The sequence below is a fragment of the Danio rerio genome, chromosome 5 (genome assembly GCF_052040795.2).
Source record: "Danio rerio strain M-AB ecotype USA chromosome 5, GRCz13ab, whole genome shotgun sequence".
In the NCBI taxonomy this organism is placed as follows: Eukaryota; Metazoa; Chordata; class Actinopteri; order Cypriniformes; family Danionidae; genus Danio; species Danio rerio.
The window spans coordinates 22,194,235-22,206,470 of NC_141025.1; the positions used below are offsets into that span (position 1 = coordinate 22,194,235).

Sequence of the window (12,236 nt, forward strand, 5' to 3'; positions counted from 1 at the left end):
TTATAAAATGTAAGGAATTAATATTAGGATCAGTTCGCATTTTTCAAGAAAGTGCAGATTAAATTGTAAGATTTGTTATTAGCAATAGCATGTTAGTATATCTATTCAATATATGTTGTTATATTTTAAATATACAATGGAAACAATTCATTTTATTTTATTTTTTGCTAAAAATAATTGAATGGAAGCATCTTAACCCACTACTAAGGTAAACTGTTATCTCTTTCTCTCTCTCTCCCTCTCTCTCTGTCTCTCTCAGTATATACAATGTGTCAGTATTTATTACAATAAAAAATACCATGGTTGAATAATGACAGTCAAATCATTTAATATAAAAGTATAATCTTATTGTAGGCTTAATTTTTAATTGTTATAAATTGAGAGCTCATGATAGCATAATAGCAATAGTCTAAGAATTTAGCTTAGTTAACAAGTACATGATGATGATGAATAAATGCATAATAATGAAACAAATTACAATAATGATTTAATTAAATTTCCACTTTAGAAAAACAGCCGTTTTTCTCGAAATATCTAATTAATTAATGTCCACAATCTTCCTTCTCATTTTTCATTAACAATCCTCATCTATCCTCATCTATCTGCCTGTTTTGTCGCTACTCACCACTGGTGGCGCTCGTTCACTCGCTCGCGTTCTCTCTGCACGCATGCGCAGTCTCGATCTCCCTTTCCCGTCCCAATAACAATCATTGAAAACGAACAGCAACCCCCCAAAGATTGCTTCTTCGCCAGGCCTCTATTTTCACCAAACCGAGCCCACCATGACAGAATTACGACAGCGAGGAGCGACGGATAAAGAGCTGAAGCATCAACACTCGGAGGATAAGGTAACGTTTCAGAATGAGGCACAGAGATGTATGTTGTTATAGCTTTCATATGAGCTACATGCTGTCATACATGGAAAGACACAAGCGGTTATATAGATCGTCATGTTTATGAATCTGTTGTCATGTCACGGCACGCCAGGAAAATACAAGCGTTTAAGTCGTTGGTTTGCTGAGTGATTGTAGTATATGAGAGGATAATAAAGCAGATTAGAGCTCATGTTGAGAGTCTGAGCATCATCATGAGTCACGAGCTGATGTTCTTCCTGTCCTGCTCACATACTTGAAGGTTTCCTGCCCGTATGTCCCAGCAAAACAAACCCTAACACTGTATTCCTTGCAGTTGCTAAAATGAAGTTAAATGGCATGAACAATCCCAGTACTGTTGAGGGCAGCGTGGTTAAAACTCTTCCCTGTGAGCTGTGCTTTCAGCAGAGTTTGGGGGCTTCTGGAGTACATGGACTGATCCTTACACTGTCTGGATCTAAAGGTTGAAAATATGGAGAATGGGAGAGATGTGGGCAGATGGGTGAGTCAACATTCATGTGTCAGGAGTGCCTGACCTGTAGGCATGAGCTCAGACCTTTCAACATCACAGTGTATAAATACTCTTTTTGACTTCACATACTTGAAGACTCATCCGAGTGGCTTGTAATAATCAGTTAATGTTTTGTATTTGTGGAATCTTTACAGATTTGTTTTTTAGTGTATTGAATATTTCAGGATATATTTCATCAGTCAGATGTGATAAAGCACTATAATCTTAGGAATTCTTAGTATTTGCGTACAGTTTTCTGTATATGTCAATATCCATGGTCAATAATTTCTGAGAATTTCCTTGGTCATTTCGATTTGTGTGGCTCAGCAAAAATCTTCCATGTGTATGTTATGTTTCTTTTATAATTTACTTTAAAATAGAGAAATAAGCACAACAACCACTTATATCTTTAGGGCAACCAACATGCAGATGAAAAATCAAAGAATTTTATTAAAATATATATTTTAAACATAGTTTTACCTTGCTAGTGTAGTGTAAGTTTGTACAATGATAAATAGAATCATTTTCAAATGACTTGGTCATGCAAATTTCTCCTTGTGCTGCCTTCGTTCGCATATCAGATTCAGTGGTCAGGCAAATGGATTGTATTTTGCTGCCTAGTGTCTGTCTTTTTTCTTTTTAAATTTACTTGAAAGTTTGCATTACATTTTGGTGTTTATCTAGGTTTGCAGTCCTTCTAAATTCTAAAATATATCAGAGTATAATAGAATTTCTATCATTGTGGATTAAGTTTTTAAAATGAGAAATTACAAATCAGAATCTTTTTTTAAGGCTAATGTCAATGTTAGATTCTCTCAATTTTAATGTAATGTAATCAGTTTTGACTTTGTTAAAGAGGTGTTTCCTCCAAAAATATTATTTAATCACCCTTAAGGCTGATTTATACTTCTTTGTCAAGCACACGCATATGCTCCGGTGCAGCCTGCGTGCAGTCGCATAGCCCTTAAGCCTCTTTTCCACTGCACACGACAAGCGACAGACCGGAAGTCATTAATTTCCAATGGAGAGTAGTCCGGGAGCTGCGTGGAGTTCAGATCATTTCCGTATGTGGAAAATTCGGATCCGAATTGAGCTGTGGATCTGTTGAAACTCCTAAGAATAGACCATATATGATCGGCTGACTGGATGTAATGTATTTTATTGTTATCCAAGCAGGTCTGTGTATGTGAGATGACAAATATTAGTTGTTGTTGTTGTTTTTAATCAGAAAAAGTCTGTTTAAAAAAAACTTTTCTATCCATAAATGAGTAAAAAAAATGTTATTTTGTTGTCTCCACATTCCCTCCAATATTTTTAGCGATCTATGAGTTTCTAGTATTCATTCACTCAACCATGGTGAACACACAGAGAATAAAGGTTCGTTTTGCACTCTTATTTAGGACTCTGTTAGAACAGCTTCTCTCCCATGGTGCCCAAACAAAACTGAAAATTCTGTGTGTGTGATTGCCACAAGACGGCATATTCCGACAGTCGTGTCCAAATGTCATGTGTAGTGGAAAGGCGGCTTCACCGTGGCTGATGGCGACGTAGACACACATTTTTCAGGACTCACAAGTGTTAAGTCCTGAAAAAGAGCTCCAAATGGAAACTTTTGTTTTGTGTTTATCTTATAATTAAAGTCATTGCATGTCCGCCGGTTCCTGGCTCTGAATGAGTGAGTTTTAGCTACTTGTACATTAAGGTTGCGTTCAGAAAAAATTAAAACACTCATGAAGAAACTCTGCACAGAGGAACATTTAAACCTACTGCCAGCTAGCGTTTCAGTTGTTTAGTGTTACTGGAGAGCAACACAAACAGCACACAGAAATATAAATGCATGCTACGCACAAGGCAGCCGCCACGGGTCACGCCGATTACTCGATGCATAAGTATAAACCCTCTTATGGTACACAAACCCTGTAAAACAAAAAATACATGAATTCCTGGATTCTGTTGTGTGGACACATTTGTCGGTGGCATTAAAAATTTTTAGTTTTTGACCAGTATTTGGTAATTCTTATTTAAAAAAAAAAACAATTGTTTGGGGTCAGTTGGCATTTCTGTGTGGAGTTTGCATGTTCTCCCCGTGTTAGTAAAAGGACTTATCCGAAACGAAAATGAATGAATGAATGAATGAATGAATGAATGAAAATTTTGTGGTCACACACCCTGATCTCACGAGGAAATGTAACCATTATACGTTTTGTCGGTTTAGTGGCTAATTCGTACAAATTTGTTTAAGTTCTGTCATCATTGGGGGATGAGCAAATCGTACTGAATTGCAGGAATGAGATCATACGAATTCAAACAAATTAGCCACTAAATCAAAAAGTTACGAATTGCCATGAGATCATGTTGGGTCACACCATTTTGCATACAAAGGTTTTTTGAGTTGGATTTTCCCAAGGTACTAAACAGATTTGTGTTTGTGTTGCTGTGAGAGTTCGAGCATTGTAAGAATTCATCCAAGAGGCAAGAGAGCCCTGCTGGGTTTATTAAATTATAGTACACTATGCAATTGTAATGAAACCAAGAAAGCATGCCTCACTTTGTCTCAGTTGATTTTAGCTGAAGGGAACTGCAAATGTGGACACATCTTCCATATGTGCTTGATTTAATGTTTAATTTCAAAACCACAGGCATTAATAGTTCATTTGTGGCTATAACAGCTTCTCTATTGTCATTACAATTCATCCCAAATTTGTTCCTTGGAGTTCAAGTTTGGTCTATTCAAATTCTTCTACAGGATATTAAATAATTTGCTGCATACTGTGACACTGTTCCACTGAAAGTCACCTTGCTCTTTTAGTTTGCTCCATTCTTATGTAAATATTTGTCTAGGGAGGTTGTGTGGCATATATTTGATTTTGTGCTGTAATACAGGAATTTAGTTGAGATTATTCACGAGACATCCTGGTCTTATATTTCTCAAATTAGTCAAAAAATGGATAAACAACTGGGCCAGAATTCATTGTTTAGAGGGAATAAAATCATCATTTAGATACAAAAAATTAAGTTGAGTAAAAATATACTTATTGCTGTTCCTTAATATTTGCATATTTTATAGATATAAAAAAAAATCCAAACCCTTTCAGACATATTAGTTTTCATAACTGTATTATGAATTATAGGGTCATGTTATAGAGCTGAGCAGGATGTATCTAGTTTGTATTATTGTATCGCTATATATTTTTATAGACCTTAGGTATAGTTTGATTTTGAGCATGTGAATAATACTAGAGTACAGAGAGGGAGTTGCTGCAGAAAAAAGTGCTTAATCCAATATGTCTTAAACATGAGTCAGGCTTTATATGAAGGGCTTTAAAATAACTTATAACACATTCAGTTTGAGCAGTTTACCTTTGACTGATAAATGTGAAGCTGAGCTGACAGATTGGCTACTTGTGCCGGTTTAAGATATGATGATTTCCTAAGTAACTGTACACTCTCTATCTGTAAATGTTTCAAAGTCATAAAAATATTTCCATTTAGGTGACAGGAGGACATGAGCCGTCTGCAAGTTTCTGCTAAACCTCATAAACTCCAGTAAACTGCTGCAGCGTGCATGAATTCCTAGAAAGTGAAGCACAATTAACTACCTAATGCACATTTTGCAATAATATTTATTGTCGGACAGTGAATTTAACTCATTCTTTAAAGGTGTTGTATTTCTATTGTAATGTTACGTTACAGTGTCATGATTGTTTAACCTTTTTTTGGTCATAATATGTAGCATAGCCTATGTGGTTATATGCACTAGTCTTTAATCTGGAAATAAAAGTAAACGGTGGCTCAGTTGTTTTCACAGTCACCTCACAGCAAAAAGGCCACTGGTTCGAGTCTCGGTTGGGCCAGTTGGCATTTTTGTGAGGAGATTGCATGTTCTTCCTATGTTGGCATGGATTTCCCCTCAGTCCGAAGACATAGTGTAAGTAAATAGGATGAACTAAATTGGCCGTAGTGTATGTGTGAATGAGTGTAAAAGAGTTTCCTAGTACTAGGTTGCAGCTGGTAGGGCATCTGCTGTGTAAAACATATGCTGGAATAGTTGGCGGTTCATTTCGCTCTGGCAACCCCTGATGAATGAAGGAACTAAGCCGAAGGAAAATGAATAAAATTATATAATGAAATATAAACAAAATAATAATTACTCTTCAAAATCCATATATAAAAGTGTACAGAATGCTGAGATGTATTACAGTATGTCGCATTTGTGCCTAGGCAATTTTTTTTCTCACTTTGCAAAGCCCTAATTGTAACTTCATAATGTTCTCTTCATTTGTCTCTAGTTGCATCGTAAATTACCCAAATGCACTGTGTACTTCTACCCTATGCACTTAAAAGTTTAGTGTCATCCCAAATGGAATGCAAACTTTTTTTTTTTTTAATAACCCGAAATTCACACTGTTTTCCAAATTAGTTAAATAAATTACCAAGTGACCAAATAGTACCTTTCCCCCCTTTGGAGGTGGCATAATCCTTTATGTAGGAGAATTTAGCTTGCACAATCCTAAATAAATAAAGTCTGATAGCTTCTTTCCTTCCACTACATGAGCAAAGCTGTGACTGTTGAGAGTGTTCTTTTATTGGTTGAAAAGTGCATCACCTAGGTATTTAAAGTGCACCTCTTCTCTTGAAAAGTGTTGCACTACTTACACTATTTATAGTATGATACAAATGCCAAAGAACAGTGTTTAAGTTTGCAATGATGTCACACCTTTTGTCTTTTTACATCTGCTTAATGACTGAATGTAAATGTGATGTCATTTGGATTTAGCACATCCTTAAAACTGGTAGAAGTAGTTTCTTATAGCCCTTACAAATGGTACGTGCAATGGATGCTCTGATCAGAATCTTTATAGCCGATACCGAGTACCGATTCCTTGTCATGGTGATTGGCCGATACGGAGTACATATTCTAATGCTCCATGATGCTTAAGTGGAGATCTCGCCTTACCTAGATCTTGTGAACATGTCGTGGTCAGAAGTAGCTTTGCAGATAATAATATCTAGGACAAAAAAATAAATAAAATTGGAAAGAAAAATGACTAACAATGCAATTTGCAAACATTGCAAATGATGAAAGAAGAATTAAACGTGTTTCAATCAAGAAAAAGTTTGAAGTGTTAAAACATGATATTTAATTAATCTTGTCCTTATTTAACGACTCTTTTTAATCTATCAGGTAACGTGTCACAGCGTCAGTTCACTGATTCAGTCTTTTGCTTTCACGCTTGTACTTAGTAATTTTAGTAAAAACTTCAAATACTGTTGGTTGGGCACCTTTTTTACCAACCGAATTTGTCGACGCCATTATGATCACTCTGCATATTCATGCCAGAGTCCCACGGAAAAAGTGACTGACAGGTGGTAATTTGTGTGTAACTTTTCTTTATTTATTTATGATTTGGTTATGGGTAAAACAAAGACCATGCAGATCAGGTAGTTGAAACAGCAGGCTACAAATAATTAATTCATTACGAGTTCATTTATTATTCACAAATAGTTAATTCACCACCACCTACGACGACGATACCATCGTCCATCGCTGTGTTTCACATTAGACATTGTACGATGCCAAATTGGTCGACACCGCCCAACCCTACTGGAGATCACGGAGCCACTATGAAAATGCAGGAGACTCGGGGAGCTTCCGGGAGAGGTCATATGGTTAAGACACTAGATAGGGGTGATTGGCAACAGAGATTATCACTCGTACGAGTCACCTATAGACTGTGTAAACACCACATCTGTCTATACTTTAGCTGCTTTGACATGGGTGCAGCGATCGCTCACGCCCCCAAGCATCATTTAACTCCTCGGGCCCTATCATACACCCGGCGCAGTGGGGCGCAAGACGCGGCGCAATAGTCTTTTGGTAGTTTCAGCTTGGCGCAAGAGTCGTTTTAGGCGTTGCGCCACGCTGTTTAAATAGCAAATGCATTAGCGCTCATATGTGCACCCATAGGCGTTCTGGTCTAAAAAGGAAGGCGTTCTGAGGCGGACCGCTGGCACGTTGCTATTTTGAGAAACTATAATAGATTTTTCATTAGACCAAAACTAACCCAGTCTAAACTCCGGCGCAGAGTTGTGCCTCGCTTATGCACTGCTTAATACGCACAAGAGAGCAAAAGGCAAATATCTTTACATATGAAAAAATTAAATATTAAGGATATATATAGGATATAATAAGAATAGATATAGAATATAATTATAAAGGATTAAAATATCACAAAACATTATTTTCTAGCCTATATAAATATGAAAAATCACTGCTTTTATGTCTTCATCTCGGGAGGCTTTTTCAGTTCATTCATAACAATTTGCTTTTGTATAATGTTATTATTATTAGCAGTATTATTTAATATATCCATATTTATATTTGTTTTATTAAAAACAAGCTTAGATTTGCTCACCTGTCAGGTTTAAGACCATATGGAAATAACTTATTTTGACCACACTTGGTCATTATTGTTCATTTATTCGTTTGCTAGAAATTAGAACTGAATTTAGAAATAGTTTTGAAACAAATCTTTGCGCTTTACAAACGAAATTAATTATTTATAGTCTAATTGATGTCTGTGCATAAAGGTTTCCCTATCCAAGAGCGAAAGTGAAAGATCATTTATCTCTCATTCTCACACAGTAGATGCTCTGTTTAACAGTTTTCTGTTAAAAAACTGTCAACTGTTAACTGTTTGCTTGTGAAATGCTTTTTTTTTTTCCACTTAGACTTACTTTGCGTCCTGTAAATAGCGAATGCGCTCTTGGTGCGACGCAGCTGGGTCTTAAAGGGAATGGGAGATGAGACTCTAATTGGTTCATTCTCAAAACACACCTATAACTCATTAAGAAAATAAACTCAACCCTTTTAGACCATGCACCTTGGCGCAAGGCAGATTTCCCGTCCTTAAATTAGCAAAAACGCGTCCTGACACGCCCTGAAAGCGTTTGCGCCCTGCGTTTGCGCTCTGCGCGTGGAACGTCAAAATAGAGCCCCTCGTGTTTTAGCTGCAATATGTGTAACCCAGGTGCGCACTTGTGTCTTCCTCTGCTTGTAAACTAATTAACAAACACTTGCGATCGGTTCATGAGATCGGCCAAATCAGCGAGTACCGATCAAGTCATTAAATATGATTATCGGCCGATATCGATCTCCAGCCGATTGATCAGACATCCCTAGTACCTGCCTCCCTTCCCTCCAAATTGAAAATACACTTCAACTCCCAATGGACTTAAACGACAACTTTATATGAATGTTGGAAGCAGTTTTGTTCGTCTTTCTCTCTCAGGCCAATCATCAGATACTTTAGGCCTTTTAAATTAATATGACAATTATCAAGTGCTCATACCCATCATCTCTTTTGTATATTGTCACTGTTGTCTTGTTGTCAGGGAATTCCACATTTACAATGACTAATGCTGTTCAACAGTTTAGTCGAAGTGTTGCTCATACTCTGAGACGAGCAAGGGCCGAGTTTGGCAGGAAGACTGAAGCTGTGTCTATTAGCAAGCGTGGGCTGTCCTCGTGCCTGACGGGCTATTTGTAGCAGGCAGGGCGTTTAAGAGACAGGGGAGGAGGTGGGCAGAATGAAGGGAAGGGGGGGTATTTTTAACATCTTGAATACCAGGATGTAGTCCGTCTCCATGGAAACCCTGGATCCTTCCGGAGCTCCTGCTGTCTGTTGAGTGTCAGCAGTAGATGTACATTAGCTTGAGGGCGCTCATCGTAATCAGATCCTAATGGTTTATGTCAGACCAAGAGAAAGAGGTTTCTGGAACAATCAGAACTGTTAGGCTAACTGGTGCAGCCCCATCTGATGATGATGGCCAGTTGCTATGGTGACAAAGGCAGGTCATTTGTAATTGTGCAACAGGCTACTGAGACACGCAGTTCTTTTGGATACAGATGCTGGCATATAGGTCCAGTTTCAGCATTGTATTATTTGAAATGTATTTTCTGTGGTCAATCAGTCAAATAAGATGCAGGGAACTAGTCTGAAATAGCAGGGAATGTACTCAAAGGATTTTTTTAAATTGCACACATTTACTTACAAATGTGGTATACACAGCTTTTTATATTGGATGTACAAGAGTTAAAACAGAGAATCCAGAAAAAATAAGGTCTCGAAGAGGAGAATGCAGTTTTTATTAATGAAAAATACAGTGAAACAGTAAAACTTTTTTATTTTTCCTTTGATTATAACTTTGAATTGTCCTCTTCTTTCTCCAGTCATCAATGTCCCATGTTCTTTAAAGGGGTGGTCCACTGTGATATCATATTTTAAACTGCAGTTCATGTGTAATGTAGATGTGTGAACATAAACAACATCTCTGAATGTAACACTTTCAAAGTTCAATGCAAAAGGAGACATTTGCTTTTACAGAGTTAGCTTAAAATAAGCCTACAACGAATGAAGTTTGAGGACTACAAAAAAATACATATAGTCTAATGAGATCATTTACCCTTCAGGTTGCCCACATACACCTCGTGCGTGGGTGTGGCCAAAGTTGCTGAACCGTTATAGCTGAGAAGGTATTTTTATTTGTTAAAACTGATCTTTTTACATGCACAATTTCTAGCGTTAACTTTCTATTGTAGCGAGGACATAAACAAGGATGTAAACAACAGGAAATGTTGTTTGAACCATTAACGATTTAGTTACATATATTTATCAGTCAAACAGCTGAAAACACCCACAATCTTCATCAGCGCTGCAGTGTCTCTCTATGCAACCGCTTTCAGTTTCTCACTATGCGGCCGCTTTTCCTGCGTTCTACATCTCAAAAAACAAACTCGCTAAATATATGAGAATGTTTCATATTACTCACACATGCTTATTCGGAATATATGTGAAAGGCACTTGTCAGATTTTATTTTAGAGAGCAGGCGTGAGGTTCAGCTGTGTGCTTTCCATTTTCTATCTGATTCAGGCTCAAACTGATATGGCTAACACACAGCAGAGGCAAAACGCGTGCTAATAGAGGCATGATGCTTCCTGGTGATATGAAGCCAATCTGCGAATCACAGCACATTATGTTAGCTGACCAATCAGAGCCTGTTGATGGCAGTCTTTTGGAGGAACTAGGAAATATGACAGACGTTTTCATGTTAGCGGAGTAGCTGTATATAATCAAATAAGTTATATTAAAAAAAAACGCATTTATATATATATATATATATATATATATATATATATATATATATATATATATATATATATATATATATATATATATGCTATATTTTACAAATGAAGCATGAGCACACATTGCTTTGCACCAATGAACACAACCAAGCCTTAGTAAACAAAGCTGGAGCACAAATCATTATATTGTTCTCATTTGATTTAACTTTTATTGTTATTGTAAACATTTAAACATAAAAGCATTTTTCTGGATTCTTTAACAGATTTAACTTGATCAACAAAAGCATCCTCGATGGGGAAAAAACAACATTTCTTATAAATTTTAAATATGCAGACTTCTTTGCAAGTAAAACGATACTATTTTTCATGAATTAATTACAATTTATTATATGTCATTCTTTCTAACTGTCTACAGGGCTCTGAGACAGAGGGCAAGGAGAGAGATGGAGCTTCAGACAGTGAGACGAAACCAGAGGTTCCTGTTTCTGCCGATGACACACCGGAGGTTCTCAATAAAGCCCTCTCAGGCCTTTCTTCACGGTACATATCTTTAAATCATTAAGCAAAATAACTCTTGGGAGCACTTTATTTTGTGATGTCCTAGTTATCCTTGTACATACCAAAGTAGGTAGTAATTATAATAAAGCAGGGGTGTCCAAACTCGGTCCTGGAGGGCCGGTGTCCTGGAGAGTTTAGCTCCAACCCTAATCAAACACATCTGAACCAGCTAGTTAAGCTCTTACTATATATACTAGTAAACTTCCTGGCAGGTGTGTTGAAGCTAATCTCAGCACGATGCCGGCCCTCCAGAACAGAGTTTGGAAACCCCTAACTTAAAGGAATGGTTCTCTTAAAACTGAAAATTTGGTCATTTACTCATCCTCCACTTGTTCTAAACTTGTTTGAGTTTCTTTCTTCTGCTGAACATAAGCACAGATATTTTAAAGAAAGCTGGAAACCTGTAACCATTGACTTCCACAGTAGTTGTTTTTCCTACTATGTAAGTGAGTTATTACAGGTTTTCAACTTTCTTAAAAATATTGGCTTTAGTTTTCAATAGAAGAAAGAAAATATAACCACTTATATACCAGGGAAAGTAAATAGTGGATAAGTATATATTTTTAATGAACTATCCCTTTAAACATATAGTTACACTAACAAGGACACCATGAAATAAATTGTAACCCTACATTTCAGTAAAACAAAGTATAAGACATTTGCATGTAATCTAATATTAATAAAAGCAAATAAAGCGTCCCCAGTCCAGAGCATATTAGTAGTAGAGTGTTGTATAAACACCAGATGATTCATTCAATAAAAAAGCTTTTAGTCGTCGCATTAGGAAGATTATATTTGCAACCAATATGCTTTGCGTTACTGTGCTTGTCTCTCCTGCAGATGGAAGAACTGGTGGGTGAGGGGCATCCTGACTCTAGCCATGATCTCCTTCTTCTTTTTCATTATTTATCTGGGGCCGATGGTGCTGATGATGATTGTGAGTATCATTTGTACACCCAGATTTCTGGCCATGTACCAGAAATGAGCTTCACAGATGCCATAATTTTAGGGAACAGCTGGTTTCGAAGCTTCCAAATGCAGCATCAAACATTTGGTGTTTATTTTTACTAGTACTCATTTAGAAATTATTAATTAGTGTCACACATCCTTGTGTTGATCTTAAATTAGTTCTGTGTACTTTGCTTG

General features: G+C 36.8%; 1 protein-coding gene across 1 annotated transcript in view; it reads left to right on the plus strand.

The window, feature by feature from the left end:
• Nucleotides 1–694: 694 nt before the first annotated feature.
• Nucleotides 695–12,236, plus strand: part of cds2 (CDP-diacylglycerol synthase (phosphatidate cytidylyltransferase) 2) — a 30,710-nt gene continuing 19,168 nt past the window's right edge. Inside the window, 3 exon segments of the mRNA NM_201186.2 lie at nucleotides 695–848; nucleotides 10,948–11,072; nucleotides 11,931–12,027. Coding sequence (NP_957480.2) covers nucleotides 783–848; nucleotides 10,948–11,072; nucleotides 11,931–12,027 — 288 coding nt within the window. The 5' untranslated portion in view covers nucleotides 695–782.